The sequence below is a fragment of the Etheostoma cragini genome, chromosome 14 (assembly GCF_013103735.1).
Source record: "Etheostoma cragini isolate CJK2018 chromosome 14, CSU_Ecrag_1.0, whole genome shotgun sequence".
In the NCBI taxonomy this organism is placed as follows: domain Eukaryota; kingdom Metazoa; phylum Chordata; class Actinopteri; order Perciformes; family Percidae; genus Etheostoma; species Etheostoma cragini.
The window spans coordinates 8,733,931-8,753,677 of NC_048420.1; the positions used below are offsets into that span (position 1 = coordinate 8,733,931).

The following is a 19,747-nucleotide window of genomic DNA, read 5'->3' on the forward strand; positions in this document are numbered from 1 at the left end:
CCCACACTGTAAACTGCAGGAAATTGTGCATTCTGGAGTTTTTACTTTGCATTCATGTAACTAATTTGACTTTTTTTTATATCCATGACTTGTTAAAGATATGATCCAGTAATTCTACATTAATACACCAGCACCATCCCTTTATTTTTACTTGTCTCTACAGATTCAAGCTGTTTGCTTCCTTGTACACTACCTGCTGTTATAGCAAGGTTTAAATACAGTATGCTACGGTATTTACACTGTATACGTTTTTGTTCCTCTGACAATCAGATGTTAACATTTCATGTGCTTGACCCAGATGAGGACTTCAAAACATGCCGTTCATGCAGCATGGATGCTGCATGAACATTAATTTCACCATTTGACAACCAGTCTGTGTTTAATACTACAACTACCTTTCTCACTTTTGTCTCTTGTCAGAACAGGGTTACATCACATGATATTGTTGTTAATACTGTGCTGTTAGGAAACTGATCTCCAGTGAGCCTGATTCCCATTCCTGAGCACTGCACATCAGAAGGGCCCGTTGCGCTTCACCGTATGAAAATGGCCGCCGCCGAGCGTTGGAAAGTTCTGATTAAAGGGCAACACTGGAAAGACACCAAGAAGAAAAAGGCTTTTGGAAAGACTAAAATTGCTTAGTTATCATCAACTATTACTACACACTTGATACACAATGATATAAGCCCATAGTTACAAATATTGAATACAATGGGCTAATCATAGAATTTACAACAGCATTTGTAATCTAACAAACAGTTACCATCATGTGTAACAACCATGACAAAGACGGTGGCCACAGTCAACCTTCCGTCCAGCCTCCCTCTTAATGTCGTCCAAAAGCAGTAGTTCAACATTTTGGGAAACACATGTATTTTTTTTTTTTTTCGGAGACTTAGCTGAGAAGATTTGAACCACTCAATAAGCACAGAACTGGAGCCAAGAGGCAATTAGCCTTGCTTATTGTACAAACTGGAAGCAGGGGGGACAGATAGCCTGGATCAGTCTAAATGTCAAAATACGCCCATCAACACCCCTAAAACTCATTAATTAACACAATGTTTAATGTTTGTTTAAGGTAAATATGACAGAAATATTGGACGGATGGATCAATTGTTCATCAGAAAACAGATCCAGTATGTAACTCCCAGTAATTTCTGCCTGTGTTCTGTTTGTTTACAGGTTAAACCAACAAGATACAATGAGCAGTGAGCTTTAGAGGTGTTGGTATTGGTATTTCTGAACTTTTTACAAAGCCAAATAGCTGTTTGACTCTGTTTTCTGTCTTTGTGCTAAGCTAGGCTAACTGAATCTTGGCTCCATGTAGGTGCATATATAACACACATGTTATTTATATCAATTTTTTCACATCTCAGAAAGAAAAGGGGTAAGTGGATTTCCCAAAATGTTGAAATATGCCTTTAATGATGGTGTGCTATTTATGTTGTCCACAGGAATGATCAGACCAACCCACTGATACCTTCTGTACCAGAAACCCCCCGCAGCTGTAAAGCCTGCAAGATGGTACAGAGCAGTTCAGCTCTTGATCCCCATGGTCACATTACACAGCTTTACTGAATACATGGTTATTTTATACATCATATATAAGAGATATGCCTATTATTTGATGTGATTTTATTGATTGTTTAAAAAAATAAATATATGTCCAATGAGTAATGTTTGGACTCAAAGTTTGTGGGGGGTTTTAACTAGGGATTGGCGCCCACTTCTGATTGATACAGGATTATCATGACCTAGATTGGTTATTGTGATGTATTAATGGTGATAAAGATTTGGACATGGCCATGTTATTACCTATGGTTATTACGCGGATCAAACCAAGTCCACCGTGCCTCATTTTATCCAAAACATGAGTTACATTAGACATGATTAGATTGATGATTGATTGATGATTGAGATTGACATGATTGTTGCTGACAGTGAGATATTGCAAATCAGGTCCAATGGGAAGACAAGACATCAAACAAATATGAAATAGATAGTCTTTATTAGCTGGGAGCCCTAGTTTGGAAGTATATGTTATAGAAATTAAATATGTTTCATATATCTGGTGACAGTGTAGCCTGTATCAAGTCTATGAAGTTTATGATGAAGGTATGATGCTTATATTTGAAGATTTTTTGTAATTGTACTTTAAAATGATATTAAGTATTTCTTTGCTCGTATCCAAGGTTGTATTTGGGAATTTTCACAACACAAAACGGGATTTAAATTTATAGATAACACATTGTCTATTGGCTGTGAAGGCTATTTCTGACATTATTTTACACAAAACATCTTTAAATCGTACAACAAATATGAAATATAATAACGGAATTTGGTATTTCTTCCACAAATTAGAACATTTAAATTTAAAAATGAAGGGGTTGGAAGCCTACTCCTAGGTATTTAAATTTACAACCTCAGTATTTTAAAATGCCTGGTAGAGTGAGCACCCCCATTTGCAGAAAACATCTGTCATGATGGATTCATTTTCATTTTGAACCAAATCTCCGTCAACCCACATCAAACATTTCCAAGGCTTTTGTTTTTCTAGGTGCTCCTCGATTTTACCCATGGATGGATTAATAGAACATTTTCCCACATTAGTTCAATGCAACGCAAGATTGAAGTGCGTAAATCAACCAATGAAAGCCAACAATTTTAGGCAGCGTTGCCCGTTTTTTACCCATCATGCTTTTCGATGGTCAAACGTGCATGATTAAATGTGCTTACATTCCGACGACACAATTGTCGATAATAACGACTATTTCAAATATTAGTAATTGTTTTCGAACACAATTATTTTGCAAGTCACTATAAAACACACATACACATGAGGTCATTTTACATTTACTACACCTCTGAGTGAGGAACATGTTGCTAGTAGCCAGGATGTGGGACGTTCAAAATTCTCGTTAAAAAGGGCTTCTGCAGTGAATTGCACAGGAGGGGTGGGGAATACCACTCCTCTTGCGGAATCGCAATCAAGAGATTTCGGAAGCACAATTTTTAAAATAGGGGCTGCTAGTGATCATTCGTCCTGGCGCCCCGTCTCAACATGTCAAAGAAGAAAACAGTACGCATTAATAATGGCAAAAAGAGGAACGAAAGTTACAGTCGACCACTTTTATATATTGTTAAACTTTGCACAGGGAAACACTTTATTTGACGTATTAAGAATATATATGTTATTGTAACGATAGTTTCTTAACGAGCTAAACTAAACTTAGCTAACGTGGTAAGAGCAACTCTTACCACGTTAAGCAGATCCAACCACTTAGCTTTGTTGTATGTAGGCTATTCATGATGTTGAAAAAAACATAAATAATTCACATTTAAACGAGCACCCTAAATGTTTCACCTCGCCATAGGTTAATGGTTTAGTTTTCTGAACTTTTAAGCTATAACTACTCTGCTCTATGCTTCAGTGTTCCAAATGTAATACGATGGGATGCACAGACACGGATACAAGCAGGATATGCACAACGTGCGAAATATATCATAGTAAATAAAGCATATACAAACAGAAGGTTTCACCAAATAGGAAGTAGTCTTCACTCTCTTACATATATATATATAGTCACGGTCAGTAAAGTTAGGTACAGTCGAATTTTGACAGGGTTTACAAGAGCGTGATAAACAAGGCGAGCGCTATTCAGCAGGAAGTCAAGCCATATCAGCGAAGTGCGCATGCGCCGCAGCTCTCTTCAATCTAGGGCTGCGTTTCTCTTCATAAAACGGTAAGGACAAGCAATTTTTTTAATATGTGATTGAAAACATACTTGGCTGTAAAATATCAGCCGTTCTTACGACACTAGCGGTAGTTTTAACCAGGGATTTCGGGTATATTGCGGATGGGGTTCAGCCAGCTAGGCTCGTACAGAATGGAGGGGCAACGCCGCCGCCGTGCCGTTGTTTGCTGTACGTGCCGCCGCACAGGGAGACGTCATTTTGAGGGGGAGCGGAGAGTTAAAATGCAGAGTTACGAAGGGACGTACGGTTCAGAGACAAGCTGCACGTAACCGTCACACTGTAAATGCAAAGCTTTACCCGCCTCGGACAGTAAAGTTCACAATATTGTCCAGATTACCACATAATAAATTACGCCCTTGCGTTAGCCATAATGGCTACCGCCGAGCCTAGTCTGAGAGGCTGTGTGGATCTCAACAGCGAAAAGCAGCCAGCTGCCCACGGCGGTCGTGATAACCCACTTAACTTTGGCACATAGGAGTATTTTATCTGCAGCCGAACGGATGGATTTAGCTTCAGCATAACTGTGAATGGTCCACCAAGCCCACGTCAGTTAGCATCTTCCTAAATGCTACAAAATGCGGGTTCTATTCCCAAATGTACGAGGGGAAACCACACTAACTTTACCGTTATATTTGACTAATAAATCAGACAGTTTGAAAAAGTTTGACTGTATTGACAATTTACATAGGTTATCTAACAGTGCAAGTTTTATGGTAATTTACCTGCCGATATGGTCTTTGATAATACAACATTAGCACTCCACAAAGCAGTTGGGTAAATAATAATAGCCTAACTGTATAGTTAGCTAATGTTAATTAATAATAACGTTAAATTCTCTGTAAATTGGCCACAGGTGAAAATACAGTTAAGGTTGAAACATACAAAATGTTATTGAAACAAGTAACGTTAGCTTTGTATAAATTAGTAAATAACTTTACCTTATATTTTATTGAAATTGATTAGTTCGAAATTTTAGCATATGACAAGTGGTTGCTACTGTTTCTCAGAACATTAACATTAAAATGACAAATTTCTTAATGAAGTTTGGTTAATGGTTTTCTTCATGTAGCTAAGGGAAAGCGAAATCTAGCTAACAGCTTCTACAGAAGCTTGTTAACGCTTTTACGTTTTATTTCAGCTGCCCTTACCTTTATGCTTAGCTATATGCACCGTTAAATAGGATGTCTACACTTGGGTTAAAAAGGTCAGTTAACTAGAACTTTGCCTAACCTTAGCTACCGTAACGTGGACTAGTTAAAGTTAATAAGCTATCCTAATGCTAGGCTAATAAAACTAGGTTTGGGGTTCTGAAATCCTGTTGCAAATTTGACTGTCGTCACAAAGAACCTGAGACATATCTGGGCTCCATATCATCTTTCATGGTATATTTTGTATGTATTAATTCTTTGAACAGCTCTTACAGAAGTTTGTTGTACGTTATTTCGACTGCCCTTAACGCTATGCTTAGCTACATGTAAGGTTAACAATACTACATCTACACTTGGGTTGAAAAGGTCAGTTAACTAGCTAAAGTTAACCAGTTATCCTAATGCTAGACTATTAAAACTAGATTTGGGGTTCTGAAATCCAGCTATTTTTATGTGCAACTTGTACCTACCATCACACAAGAACTTGAGAATTATATGGGCTTGATATTATCTTTCATGGTATATTTTATGTACTCATTCTTTTTCAGATGAACAAACTCCTTGATAGCTTTTGTATGAAAGCACCCCCCCTCTCTAGACTACTCTGAGTGCGATGGCGACCACCGACGAGGTCACAGTGTCGATGGCGGAGGTGGTGATGGTCAAGGGGGATAGTGAAGGAGACCCAGATGACCCGAATAAGACTCAGGTCATCCTCCAGCTCCAGCCAATCCCCACTGGGTATGTAGTGAAGCCGGCTGTACCCTAGTCTATATTGACGTTTCATTTCCCGGATTGTTTTGGTGCTGCCAGAAATTACGCCAGATTTCCCTAATTTTGCCCGGATGTCCCTCACCTTCTTCTTTCTTTGTGTTGGCATTCTAAACACTGGTGGATTTATGAGGACGATAGTTAACTGTAGGGGTGGGAATCACCGGAGGCTTCACAATACAATATCATCACTATACTTATGTCACAATACGATATTGCGTTTTCAGCCCACAATTTGGCCTCCCTCAGGTGTATTGTAATACAGTGAAGGTAAAATACTTTACCTTATTTGAACATTTAGTTTTGGTCCTGCGCCAACAACTTCATGGATGTGCACAACATTGTGTTTTTTATTTTAGACATATTGCAGTATTCTTCAATAGATTGCAATTTAGGACCTTTTTCCATTTTTCCCCCCAATCTCAAATGATGTCCCAAAAAGAAAAGTTTGTCAACATCTGTTTTATCTAAAAAAGATAAATGTCTAAGTTTGTTCATCTCACATCATTTGTGTTGCTGAGAAAATAGGATTGTCAAGCAGACAAACTGACCAACACATGTATATTAATAGATCAATACTTGGCGTCTGTGTATCCATACAGTAATGCCATGGTAAATATCGCGTTACTATGCTGTATCGATTTTTTTTTCTTTCCCACCCCTAGTTAACTGCAAGGTAAATCCCAAATATATATCAAGAGATCCAGACAACACCCAGACTATCTAACCAACCTAAGATTTGTGTTGCACAACTAAAAGTACTTTTGAAAGTACACGTTCCACCAAAAAAAGTTCCTTCTCGAGGCTATTTTGCAAAGGTATCGTTGCTCCATCCAGCACTTAGCGCCGCCCAAGACGATTGCACTTGGTATAAAAAAAAAAGCCAATTAACCAGAGCGCTTTTTTCTCCCATCCCAGAATGCTGTTTGGCCTAGCCCGACCTTCCTTCACAGCGCAGTGGAGGAAGGTCTGGCAAGAGACTAGGTGTACCCTAACTGAGACTGAAATTACAGTTTACTTCACTTTAAGACAATGTAAAGCAACAGAGACAGCCACAGTGACGCTCGATGATCAGCCACCATTGATTAAAGTGGGACAGAGAGTGCTTTGCCTAAGCAGATACTTTGCTACAAGATAGATATAATCGATACTACCAAGAAGAAATGTGATACAATTTCAACTTCTTTCTTTACAGAGATGAATCTGCTGAAACAGATGCAGCTGTCATGACTGTTGAAGCACATCCAGGTAAGAGATTATCAGAATAATATTTGGAGAACTTAAACGTTTTAGCAATGCTTGCACTATGCACGTAACTGTAGGGTTGCAACTAATGATTAGATTAATTATTGATTTATCTGTTGATTCTTTTATCGATTAATGGATCACTAAATTGGTGAGGAAAAATGTTGATCAGTGTTTTCCAAAGTCCAAGACATCCTCAAATTCACTGTTTTGTCTGCAACTTAAAGATATTCAGTTAACTGTCACAGTCGACTGTCACACAAAATATAAAAATTTAAGAAGCTGCAATCAGATTTTTTTCACAATAAAGGACTCAATCGATGATATAAACAGTATATATAAGCAGATATATATATTTATATATATATATATATATATATATATATATATATATATATATATATATATATATATATATATATATATATATATATATATATATATACAGTCAATTAACCAATGAACTTTGCAGCTTTACATTACAAAAACATGTTTTCCTCCGGTGTTCTCACATGTAAATGTTTTTATCTTTTTAATAATTTAGAACAAACTGATGGAGAAGACGTTGAAATTGGCTGTCCCATAACATGTGGCGAGAGTAAAGCTGTGTTACTAGTGAAGAAATTTGTATGCCCAGGAATCAATGTAAAGTGTGTCAAGGTTGGTATTCATCATGTTTTTTAAAGGGACAGTTACAAATAAAAATTCATAATGTTCCTCTTACCTGTAGTGTTATTTATCAATCTAGATTAGTTTTGGTGTGAGTTGCCCAATGTTGGAGATTAATGTGGTTTGGGATGCTCAATGGGCAGAAAAGCATACATTTCAAAAACTCAACAGCAATGTCTTTTTCCTGCAATCATGACCCGGTTAGTCAAGCTAACCTGAGCTGTGTCATGGATTAATTTTTGTATTTTTTGGCGTTTTTAAACACTATAAGCTGAGTACCATTTAGTTCCTTTATATTGGAGATAAGGCGGACATCTCTACAGCTGGTATTTCCAACACTGTACAACTCACACCAAAGCAATATATATTGATAAATAGCACAAATGGAAATGTTCCTTTAAGTCTACATTGAAGCAAAACGGCACCTGCAACAGTGTTTTACTATTGGTCTTCAATTGCTTATCCATGTCCTACTATATAAGGCATATAGAGGCATATAGACACTGGGCCCTATCTTACACCCGGCACAGCGCAGCACAAAGCCCAACGCAAGTGTCTTTGCTAGTTTAAGAACAACGCTTTTCCGTCTAGGTCACACTTGTAAATGCACCTGCGCCCATCTTTGCGTCCATGTGCGTGCTGGTTTTACAGGGAGGTGTGTTCAGGTGAATTCTTGGCGTATTGCTATCTTGAGGCAGTAGGAAGTGATGGTATATTTTACAGCATACAGTAGCATATGGTATACACGTTTACACTTTTACATTTACTTTATCATCAGTCATTACCCACTGCTGCCCAACACTTGACTGACTCCCATAGCCCCTAATACTGTATGTAGTGCACATTTCTAGACCACAAAACATCCCCTCAGCATGGTATTAAAACAGATACCGCTGTGGTTTTAAAATGCCAAACCACAAAGCTCTTGCACTCTGCTTTTGCTATAGCATCACCATTTATCTACAGAAAATAATATTTCTCCGGAGGGACCTGAAACGATAGCTTTCTGTGAAAAACGTTGATGCTATTGCAAGAGCAAGTTGCAGGATTCTTTTTCTCTGTTCAAGGTTGATGATGTTTTCCAACGCACCTGCACAGAAGAATTTTTGGATGTGCTAGTTGTTTCTGCAAAAAAAAAGCCAAAGCATGCCTGTTACTTTAGACCAGTGTCTTCAAAACAATATTGGACATTGAAAGTACACCATCTATGCTGTTTCATCATATCTGCTGTGGCCTTTACAGTCAATCAATCAGTCAATCCAACTTTATTTGTGTAAACCTTTTCATTCGTATAAAATGTAAGACAAAGTGCTTCACAGGAACTGCACAAAGCGATAAGGGGCTTTGAAATGAATAAAACGCTCAGTAATAACAGCATTTACACTAATTCAAAACAGGAGCTGAGGAAACGTTATGCTAACTTGAAAGTTACAAATGTACCTACGGTTCTATGAAAACTGGATGAACGACAGAGTTCTTGGAGTTTTTGCGTACCCGCAAGAAGATTCTGTAGCTCAGGGATAACGTCGGAACTTAATACCTTGGCCCGGGTCAACCCGAGGTCACAGGTGACTTTGTTGAAATAAATACTCACCCTGCGCAAGCACGAAACAGAATATATTCAGCGTTAAGCACAACCTCTGGCGGTCAGGAAGGATGAAATAGAACTCATCATTTTACAGAGAGGAAACACCAGAAGGAGGATTAGAAATAGATTAAAACTCCAATTTGGTATATACCAACATATACACCAAGATGTAAAACAGGCTCAAATGCATGGATTAATGGACAGATACATAGAAACATAAATAAAGCTCAATTAATTATAGATTAAGGAAGCTCTTTAGTTTACTTTGAAAGTATCAGCATTCTCTCCTTCCCACAAGCCATTGCACTCAGTGTGGTTTCCTGACTAATACCTTCTCTCTCTCTCTCTCTCTCTCTCTCTCTCTCTCTCTCTCTCTCTCTCTCTCTCTCTCTCTCCCCCTCCCTCCCCACTAGTATGAAGACCAACTGATCAGCCCTAAGCAGTTTGTGCACATGTCCGGGAAAGCCACTCTGAAAGACTGGAAGAGAGCCATCCGGATGGGTGGAGTCATGCTAAGGTGAGGGGACTTATATTTGGATTAGTGAGCCCAAAAGCCATATTTCAATTGACTGATTTCTGGTTGCTTGCACTACACAACATTATAATTTAGCACAGTCTGCATGCAAACTCCTACATATGTTCTGTGAGCAGAGATGTTACTCATCCAACACAAATAGAATATCCAAAACGATGACAAGATCAAATATTGCGTGTAGCTTTATATGAGTGAACTAACCAGACATCATTCCATCACTGCTGAGTTGTAATGACTCTGGGCTTTTTATCAAACCTCTTGTGTCTCTCTGACTGATGGAAATGTTCTGTGTCTAATACACAGGGATTATTCTGGGGGGAAAATGTACCATATCACTTAGGCCAATCTCAGTGCGAGACAAGACTCCTTTCTCTGCTGCTGCTGCTCTTTGCTCTGTTGATGTTTTTAGAAAGAAGTTACAGATGCAGCTTTTTTAGCTCCATTATGGAAAAAAATCCTAATCACAATTGTTTTGGTCGGTATCATTATTGCGATTGTTTAACACAACGCCTCATTGACTTGTGGAAAGATGTTGCATTCATTGAAATATTTAAAATAATAATAATTTTCATTGAAAATAACTTAAACCTTAATAGCTGTGACCCCTTTCTTCCATTCTGAACACAATAGAACAATATAAGAGTTGACTTGAAACGTACTGTGCCAAAATAATTTGTTTTCACAAAAATATTTTGTGATCGATAGGGGCTGAAATCGCGATCAAAATTGCACAGCCTTACCGTTTCACTAGCCGCATTTTTGATTGTATTACAGTGTATTTTTATGTTCCTTGCCTTTGTGATTTGTTGAGGTTTTTGTTGGGTATGGATGATTTGATTTGGATTTATTAGGATCCCCATTAGCTGATGCAGAACATGAGCTACTCTACCTGGGATCACAACTAGAGCCCGACCAGTAAAGGATTTTTAAGGCAGATACCGAGTATTTGGTTAATTAAAAATCTGATATTCCGCTATATCGGCGGATATATATATATTTTTTTAAATCCAGAGACGCGTTACAAAAAATAAATAGATTTCCCCAACGTTAGTTATTTGTAGTTATTTATGAGTTCTCACTACAATAATATGATAATAATTTGTTATAAGAACAGAGGAACATCAAAATATATTAATGTTCTGATAAATGAAATGTATAAAAATACAAACAAGATAGGAAACTTAAAGTCCTTTGAATAAAAACACAATAAATAAAAAAATAATCAAAGTGATGCCAACAGGGACGTTGTAGAGCGCCCTCTGGTGGACAAACTATGCAACACTCATAACATGGTTGACTGTTGGTTTTTATTTAATTTTTGAAATATTCATTTATCAGAATAATTTATTTGTCAAGATAAATGATTCTGGTAAATAAATATTTCAAAAAAGACTGTCTGTGATGAGTGCTACTGTATATAAATCAACTTCACTAGGTTTATGATAAGATGTTTCTTTTATTTATATATATATATATACATATATATATATATATATATATATATATATATATATATACATATATATATATATATATATTTATTTTATTGTGTTATCTATTTATTTATTCTGTATTATCTTTTTGTGCAGCACTTTGGAAACCTTTGTTGGTTAAAATCGTGCTATATAAAGTGGATTGGATTGGATTTTATAGAAATATGTTATCCATGCAGCTTTACAAATAATTCTTTCATTTAGAAATATACTGCACTGCTTGCATTGCGGGATGTTTGTATTATTTTAGCTTTTTTTTTCTCCTGTGAATTTTCCCGACAACTTTATTTGTATGGCACGTGAGTCACCCATGTTGGTTAAATTAGAACCGGACTTAAGGAGATCCTTCTCAGCTTCTGGAACGCCCTCCCAGACCCCATCAAACAGTCAAGGACCGTACCATCACTTAAACAGGCCCTCAAAACTCTTTTAACTTGCTTTTTCCTGTTAACAGACTTTACCAGTTTTTCCCTCTTTTTCTTTGCCCTCCTCTCCTGCTTTAACTGCGCTTATCCATGCACTTATGTATCTTTCTATTTTGTTTGTCAAAAAATGAATATAATATTATTGTTATTAAAAAAGGGCCACACGAAATCTGTGGACGTAGAAGTCCGCAGAACTTTCCGCAGATTTTAAACAAATCTAAAAAATAAAACTCAGAATGTTACATTGTTCAGTCAAGGAGGAAAACAGTCTGCTAAATTCAGTCGGTTCTTTTTATTCTGGATCACTGCTGAAAAATTTAAAACAAAATCTGCAGATGCAGTTTGGGACTGAATATAAAGCATCCAAATGTGTTGGCAGTACTCATGGGATCAAACGTTTCTTCCATTTACTAACTTTAACTTTGATTTCTGCTCTCCAGAAAAATGATGGATTCGGGTCAGCTCGACTTCTACCAGCACAGCACACTGTGCACCAACACATGTCGCAGCACCAAGTTTGACCTATTAATTAACAACACGCGGTTCCCTCCTGACGGCTCCGGGCTGACCACGCCCACATCCTCTCAAGGTGAGAACTCACCAAAGTCACGGCTTAACCTATGTCACATTAGGCTTCATGAATTTGGTGTCAGATTATGTCATATTGTATGAGTAAGAGAACTAAACATGTTTTTTTAGCAGATGTATGGTACTGAATGGAAGTCAAATGGAAGTCAGGTGTGAAATGTAAAAAAAAAAGATAACTCAGTTTGTTGTAAAACTAGTATAATGAAAAAAATATATAATTAGAAAGACTATAAGCAAGCAAAGCTGGATGTGTAGACAGGAGTGCAGTAGGTTCAAACTTACCGTTTCATTGACAATCCCCCTCCTGTAATTTTTTTGGTCTGAATGGCCCGTAATAGTACGTGTTCATTGTCAGTGTATTTTCCCCTCTTCCCTTTTATCTCTATGGTAGCAACCGTGCAATGCATTCTGGTAGCACTGCGGGAACTTTGAAGAAGCGGGGCGTTAAGTCGCCCTCTCTTCATTTGCATAAAGTTGAATCCAACTAACTTTATGCAAATGAGGAGCGGCCCTCCCTTTTTAAACTGACCTTTGTCGATCTGAAATGAAGACAAATTCAGCAACTGTATGGCCCATTTCTCGGTTAAAATGTCTTCAGAAACACATTCAGTGAACTATGTTCGTGAAATACGAGATTGTATTCCGGTTGAGCCACCATTATAGTCGGTTTTGGAATGTCGGCAGCAGCCAGCCCCCTGTGATGCGTCCGTCCAATCAGCTGCAGATAATGCGGTTGTAAGAAGGGGAAGACTGTTTTCTTTGCTTGTCAGTGGAGAGAAACTGGTGGCGAGCCCACTAGTGTGCAATGCTGGGAAGCGGGGCCGATCCCATCTGTGTAAACAACTCATATATGGACATGTGCCAGAAGAGATGCTCTCAGACTCAAGACGTAGAGTCAGCTGCACATTTTTAATGAACCAAACGAACATATTCACATGATCTTAGTTCTTCATTGCTGTGCTTTTTGATCACACATTGGACCAGATCTGTGTTCCTAGCATAATACCTGTTCTCTTGGTTAAATTGCAGCTCAGGTGGTCCTGGGTAATGGTGGCACAGCGGGCGAGGACAGAGCAGAAGTTCTGAGTGCGAAGATGGACTGGATTTCAAGCTCGCTGGAGGCTGCGGACAGAAAGGAATCAAATGAGATCTCAGGTCACAGAGCGCACACATCCTATTGCAGATGCTTAATTTCAGCACAGTGATAGCTTTGGCTGGCGCTCATGCACACACAGACACAGGGTACAGCGGAAACTGAGACTTGCGTGTGTTGTCTGTTCTGTCCACAGAGGACACGCTGAACTTCTGGAAGGGTATCGCTGATGTGGGTTTGCTGGGTGAAGTGGTGACCAACATCAGCACAGAGCTGCTGGAGCTGCTGAACGGCGTGCAGCAGCGCAGGGAGCCAGCTGGCTTACAGGACACAGGTACGGAACAATACTAAAGCATAATCCAAATAGACCATTATATAGGAGTTAAGGCTCGCTCCAAGGTGCATGAACCAGAAACCAAATGGAAAGAGAGAACAAATTCAGCTGCCGATGGATGGAAAAAACCAACACCAGAAAGCTTTTTTAGAAGGGCTACTGTTGGTATTGTGTAATAGTATTGACTGGAAATGTAATGATTCCTTGTTTACAACAGCTGAATTTGTTCCTCCTTTCTGACTGACCAAGTGACCCTTTGATTGATTGCCGCACTGATCCCAGATTCCTGTCTGGTAGAGGTGGCGGTGCTCAGCAACCTTGCCCAAGTGTTCGGCCTGCTCGACTCGGTCAAGAAGACACTGGAGAAGACGAGGCAGCAGATGGATCCCAGCCAGGAGCACACCCTCAGCACGCTCACCAGTGAGTACAGAACGAAAGCAGAAGCTGCCTCGCTGATTCTCTTAACCCTCATGTTGTCCCTGACCCATTTTCATATATTAATGTTGTTTTTAACTACACAATTGTAATCACTCAAAATAACTTGATTGATACCACACAACGCTCTTTGGCAAGTACAAATCTCTACTTTCATTCATTTTGGGGTGTTGTATTCAATTTTATAGCATTTGACAAAAAAATTGAAGTGGTTTTGAAATAGTATTGATTAAAAGTTGACATATTCCAGTCTTTGATTATCCATCAACACACATTTCTCTAATTTTAGTCTAAATAATTCCTAATTTCTCTTTTTCCCACTCAAACATTAGGTATAATTTCTTATAAATAAGGTTTATTGATCATAAATTCCAAAAATAACTATAAAAATAAAGTTAATAAGTTAGTGTTACCTAGTGTTGAAAAAAAAAAGACAAACATGATAAAAAAAGTGTCAACAAAAGTAATTTTTCAATTTTGATGGTAAGACAACACAAGGGTTAAAAGGGATAGTTTGAATTATTTTTTAAAGTGAGGTTGTATGAGGTACTAATCCATTAGTCGGTGTATTAGCAGTAGATGGCCGTTGGCATGCCCCCAGTCTGGAGACCCGGGGGGGGAGCCCCGACATAGAAGCTAAGCAATGTACTGCTGTGCATGTGGGCAGCAGCTAAACGCATTTTAGTCACCTGGGAAAAAGACCACCAAAAAATATCTATGTCAGTTTAAGTGTTAGCTATATTTACAATATTATTACCACTTTACCAGCCCTTTTTGACAGGGAACTGAAGCTGTTATATCCGTCTATGCTCTCTTCATAGCCAACAGACTCCTTTGACAAAAACAATAATTTTACCTGTCAGAACACGAGAGTTGCTGGTATACCTCTACGTCAATCACTTAGTTTGGTATTGTGTGACGTTTGGTGTTTTTAAAAGGTTAAAAGTTAGTCGTTTGCACTGACTCACATCTTTGCCACTTGGTATGCTTGGTAATGACAATGTTCAGTTTTCACCTGTTATAGTTTTGCATCACTTAATCCACAATAATTAGACTAACGACTGTCATCCACAGATCGCAGGTGAGAGCGATGTTCACTATTAGGTCCTTGGTGTGATGAAACAATGCCACACTGTTTGAAAACCCAGAAATAGCAGGATAGCATTTAAGTACAAATTAAATTATACATTTTTATTTTTGATTACTATATTTATTAAGTTAATATATTGAGTAAAATCATATTCATTGTTGCCTTGGATTGGCAGTTGATTCATCAGTACAAAAGATGAACAACAACAGCTTCGTATCTGGATAAAATATCTGGTTCTTTGATTAAAAAAGCAAATGACGAGAAATGGCGATGCAAGACTTTACTATGCAAACAAAGGGTACAAGCCCAAACCTGTGTAGTCAGCTGTTTGTGTGAGTTTGTTATGTTACCACAGTGATTGATGACATTATAATTTAGTCAATGTTGTGTATGTTTTGAGATCGGACTTGACATTTGCTGGCTTAAGTATGGCCACCATTTTAGATAAATGTTGATATGAAATATCAAGAAGAAACTGACTTGAGTCCTGTGTCGTGTGCTCTGTGTAGACCTGGAGGTGCAGCTGGAAGAACAGAGGAAGCAGCAGCAGGTGCGAGCTCTGCTGTCCTGCCCGCAGCCCGCCAAAAACAAAACTCCCACAAAGCGCCAGACCAAGCGGCCGCGTCTTCAGAGGCCTGCCTCCACCACCACCCTCTTGACCTCGTCCATCAACCAGCAGGCTGCCCTGCAGCCCCAGCAGTTCACCGTGCTCTCCCCCATCTCGCTGTCCTCGGTGGGCCAGCCGTTTACCATGGGAGGCCTGCCCATCGCCTCCCTGGCCCAGTCCTCCAACACGGTCACCCTGCTCCCCGCCGGCTCGCAGCTTTTCACCCGCTACATGGTGACAACCGGAGACGGAAAAGGGGACACCATCACCTTGCACCCGTCCTCGGGCCTCACACTGGTGGGCACCACCATGCAGGACTCCAGCCAGCTGGGCACCATGGTGAGTCCCATAGAGCTGCTGCACCTGAGCCAGCAGGCCGGCGGCGGCGAGATGGTGCCCATAGAAGGCCAGGTGATGGATGGCACCATGCTGGTGCAGCAGGAGGTGATGCAGAGCGACGCGGAGGCCGGCCAAGAGCACACGGTCATTGAGATCAACCCGGCTCCCATGGAGCAGGCGGTGGGAGTGATGGAGCTGCAGCTGAGCGAGGAGCCGGGCAGAGACGGAGCCGCCATGATGGTCCAGAGCGCAATGGAGGTGACCATGGCTGCAGCGGGGGAGGAGACACAGTGCCAAATGCAGGAAGCACAGACTGGGGGGGTCCAGGGGCTGCAGCTGGACGCCAGCGGACAGTTGTCAGGGGTACAGATAGTTGTAATAGAAGAAAACACTCAGGAAGAAAACACGGTCAAATAAAACACACCTCCTATTTTACCCAGCAGAGCAGGTATGGACTCGTACGAAGCGATCACAGACTTGTTAAACTGTAAATACGCAGATTTTCCAAATCCACAAATTGCCTTGGCCTAAGACCAAGCTCTAGGGGTAGCCATTTGTGTGTGTGTGTGTGTGTGTGTGTGTGTGTGTGTGTGTGTGTGTGTGTGTGTGTGTGTGTGTGTGTGTGTGTGTGTGTGTGTGTGTGTGTGTGTGTGTGTGTGTGTGTGTGTGTGTGTGTGTGTGTGTGTTCCTCTCAACTTGTTGATTTTCATTGAAACAAAAAAAACAACAAGGAATCTACAGGATGCTTCTGTTTGTTTTGTATTTAAAGTGTTATTCTAGATTTATTACAACTTAGGTCAAATACTTGTAATTTTGGCTATGATTTCTAGCTGTAATTATAACTTTGTATTCACCAAGTTAAACACTGAGACATGAGAATATTTCAATATTTTTGACAGAAGTCAGGCAATCAGGTTAGCCACACCTAAAGTATCTGTTTTCCTGTACAATGATGGATTATTACTGATATTTTTGGTGTGCTAACTTTCACTTTTCCCTACAAATAAAACAGGAGTGGATCAGACTTTCCCTAAACACAGCCCCTGGACCCGTACCAGGTCCATTTGCTACCATGCCTTGAGGAAACAAAATGATGGCAAAAAAAGCTAATCTGTGGTAAAATGTCAGGCTATTTTTGCAAACCTGTGGATTTTGATCTTTAATATGTCGTTCAACACCCACTTAGCTCGATCTAATCATTCGATCTGCTAAATATTGTGCTCACATTACTGTAGCTCCAAACTAGATAACATTTAGGAGAAAAAAAGTTTTAAAAAGAGCTGTACAATTTCCTCGGCCTGATGTCTTACCTTTATTTTGGTGACAAAATTGCTTCACAACTTCTTTGTCAATATAAAAATGATCTGTAGAGCTGTCTCTGTTTACAAGCCGTCTGATCCTCTGTCTGCATGTGTTTCTTGCCCCATGGGGTTTCGTTGAAGAGACTCAGCAATAACAGCGGTCAGTACAATGTCATCAAAAAGCTACAGAAACATTGGCCAAAAAACTAAAAAATACCTCTGTTGTAATAATCTGGAATATCCTTCAAGCCTCCAAGAACAACCTGAGGACAAGGGATTGCACTGCAACTGTAAAGTCTTAATGGTGCTGATGGACACTGACTCAGTAGCAGCGGGCTGCAAGTCTCAGCCCTCTACTGTTGATCACACTTATTACCAGTTAACAGTGTTTGCTGTCACTTCAGGCTGGGATTAATTGCACTGTTGTGTCGTAGTGTTGCATCCAAGCTGTCATATTTTTTGCACTGTGTGGCGTCCTTACAGGACTACAGGAAGATGTTTGCAACAATGCCGGCTTTCCCAAGATTTGAGTGTTTTTTTTAATGTGCATAGTTAAATGGACTCAACTGCTCCTCTCACTGGATTTGCATTGCTTATGCACTTATTCTCTCGGTGGTTTCTTACTGCCTGTTTTCATTCACAAACTTCATTTTTTTACTGTGTTCATTTAAGTTCTTTTCTCAGTATGATAGATAGTGTGAGCTACTGGGCTGATTGTGTAAGTCAAACTGTGTATATATATATATAAAAAAACATGTATACCTAAATGTCAAACTCGGTATACCTGTATTTTAGTGTCATTTATTAGAACTGAAGAGTTCTGTTTCCTCTCTGTTTAAGTTCCAACATGGATTAATTTATGCTCCCGCCTGTAATTTACATCAACAAAGACTTGTGCACTACCAATAATTTAATTTAACAAATGAAGGTATTTGCATACTGACTTTGAAATGTGTTTTAATATCCGATTAAAACAGAAAACAAACAAACGTGAGTGGTTGTTTGAGTGTTTTACCACCAGAGAGTGCTGTGTGCTCACTCCACCACGGGGCTGAAAATGGAGATGAGCGTTAATACACGGTGGAAAATAGTCTGCTGCTGTAATCTCTGACTCCTCCATGTGTCAGTTTTATTGCAGTATACAGTGTAATCTGCACCGTCATGGGTGCTGTCCGTGATGGGCAGGCTTCTCTGGAGGATGAGCCATGCTGACAAGGCACCAGGGCTCGCTGGTAATTACATTTCCCTCTTCTCGTAGGCCCAAATAGTCCCAGACAGCTTGTAGTGTGTGAGGGGACGGGCACGAGGATTTTGGTTATACAAGCACAAAAACAGGCACATGCACGAACCGAAGGGCTGAAATAGACTCCTAGATAAGTGGTTCCAAACTTTTTTGGTCTGGGATCCCCCCACAGCCCTGTCAGCCCCTTCATAAATACCAAAAGTATTACACCATTAAATATATAAAGGTGGATATTGTTATAATTGAACACTCAATATTAAAGTTGGTCAGCAATTATACTACTACTAGCCTACTACAACTGGAGTGAAGCTGAATGTTTCAACCATTTATCCATTAACGGTCCTTTTAGCTAACTATTTCAACCATTTATCTGTTGAAATTACTTTTAGCTAAATGTATGAGCCATTCATTCATTAACATTACTTTTAGCTAACTGTATGAACCATTTATCCATCAACATTACTTTTAGCTAACTATATGAACCATTTATCCATTAACATTACTTTTAGCTAACTGTATGAACCATTTATCCATTAACATTACTTTTAGCTAACTGTATGAACCATTTGTCCATTAACATTACTTTTAGCTTACTATTTCAACCATTTATTCATTAACGTTACGTTAGCTTACTATTTCCATTCATCCATTAACATTACTTTTAGCTTACTATTTCAACCTTTTATATTAACGTTACGTTAGCTTACTGTTTCAGCCATTTACCCATTAACATTACTTTTAGCTTACTATTTCAACCATTTATCCATTAACGTTACGTTAGCTTACTATTTCAACCATTTTTCCATTAACGTTACTTTTAGGTTAATCTTTTAACCATTTATCCATTAATGTTACTTTTAGTTAAGTATACAAGCCATTTATCCATTAATATTACTTTTAGATAACTCAACCATTTATCCTTTAAAGGTGCAATATGTAATACTGACAGTTAGTGTTTCAAATAGTTACTGCAGTACAAATTTAAAATACTTGAGAGAGTTGTCTCCCCCACCCCTCCTCCCCAGACGGAGGTTGCCAGGATGAGACCTCAGCATCCAGAACAATGTTGCTAGATGCTTGTCTCACA

General features: G+C 39.1%; 1 protein-coding gene and 1 non-coding gene across 4 annotated transcripts; both read left to right on the forward strand.

The window, feature by feature from the left end:
• The first annotated feature begins 2,920 nt into the window (after positions 1 to 2,920).
• LOC117957377 lies at positions 2,921 to 3,054 on the forward strand. Its single transcript, XR_004659496.1, has one exon. It is a non-coding gene; the product is annotated as a U11 spliceosomal RNA (small nuclear RNA).
• Positions 3,055 to 3,624: 570 nt separating this feature from the next.
• gmeb1 (glucocorticoid modulatory element binding protein 1) lies at positions 3,625 to 17,377 on the forward strand. Of its 3 annotated transcripts, none has more exons than XM_034892340.1 (10): positions 3,625 to 3,743; positions 5,453 to 5,645; positions 6,871 to 6,923; positions 7,465 to 7,580; positions 9,591 to 9,694; positions 12,071 to 12,219; positions 13,248 to 13,373; positions 13,508 to 13,645; positions 13,943 to 14,065; positions 15,680 to 17,377. In XM_034892340.1, the coding sequence occupies exons 2-10, from the start codon at positions 5,518 to 5,520 to the stop codon at positions 16,531 to 16,533; spliced, it is 1,791 nt and encodes a 596-aa protein (XP_034748231.1). In that variant the 5' UTR covers positions 3,625 to 3,743; positions 5,453 to 5,517; the 3' UTR covers positions 16,534 to 17,377. The 3 variants fall into 3 exon arrangements, with proteins under 3 accessions (XP_034748231.1, XP_034748229.1, XP_034748230.1); XM_034892338.1 differs by having other exon boundaries at positions 3,626 to 3,743; positions 13,928 to 14,065; XM_034892339.1 differs by lacking the exon at positions 3,625 to 3,743 and adding an exon at positions 3,811 to 4,301 and having other exon boundaries at positions 13,928 to 14,065.
• The last annotated feature ends 2,370 nt before the right edge of the window (positions 17,378 to 19,747 follow it).

What these genes read in the sequence shown, in the direction of transcription:
- gmeb1 (XM_034892338.1), top strand. Translation starts at nt 5,518, where the DNA reads ATGGCGACCACCGACGAGGTCACAGTGTCGATGGCGGAGGTGGTGATG. An exon ending in GGAATCAAATGAGATCTCAG is followed by an intron (nt 13,374 to 13,507) that starts GTCACAGAGCGC and finishes TTCTGTCCACAG; the next exon opens with AGGACACGCTGAACTTCTGG. An exon ending in AGCTGGCTTACAGGACACAG is followed by an intron (nt 13,646 to 13,927) that starts GTACGGAACAAT and finishes CACTGATCCCAG; the next exon opens with ATTCCTGTCTGGTAGAGGTG.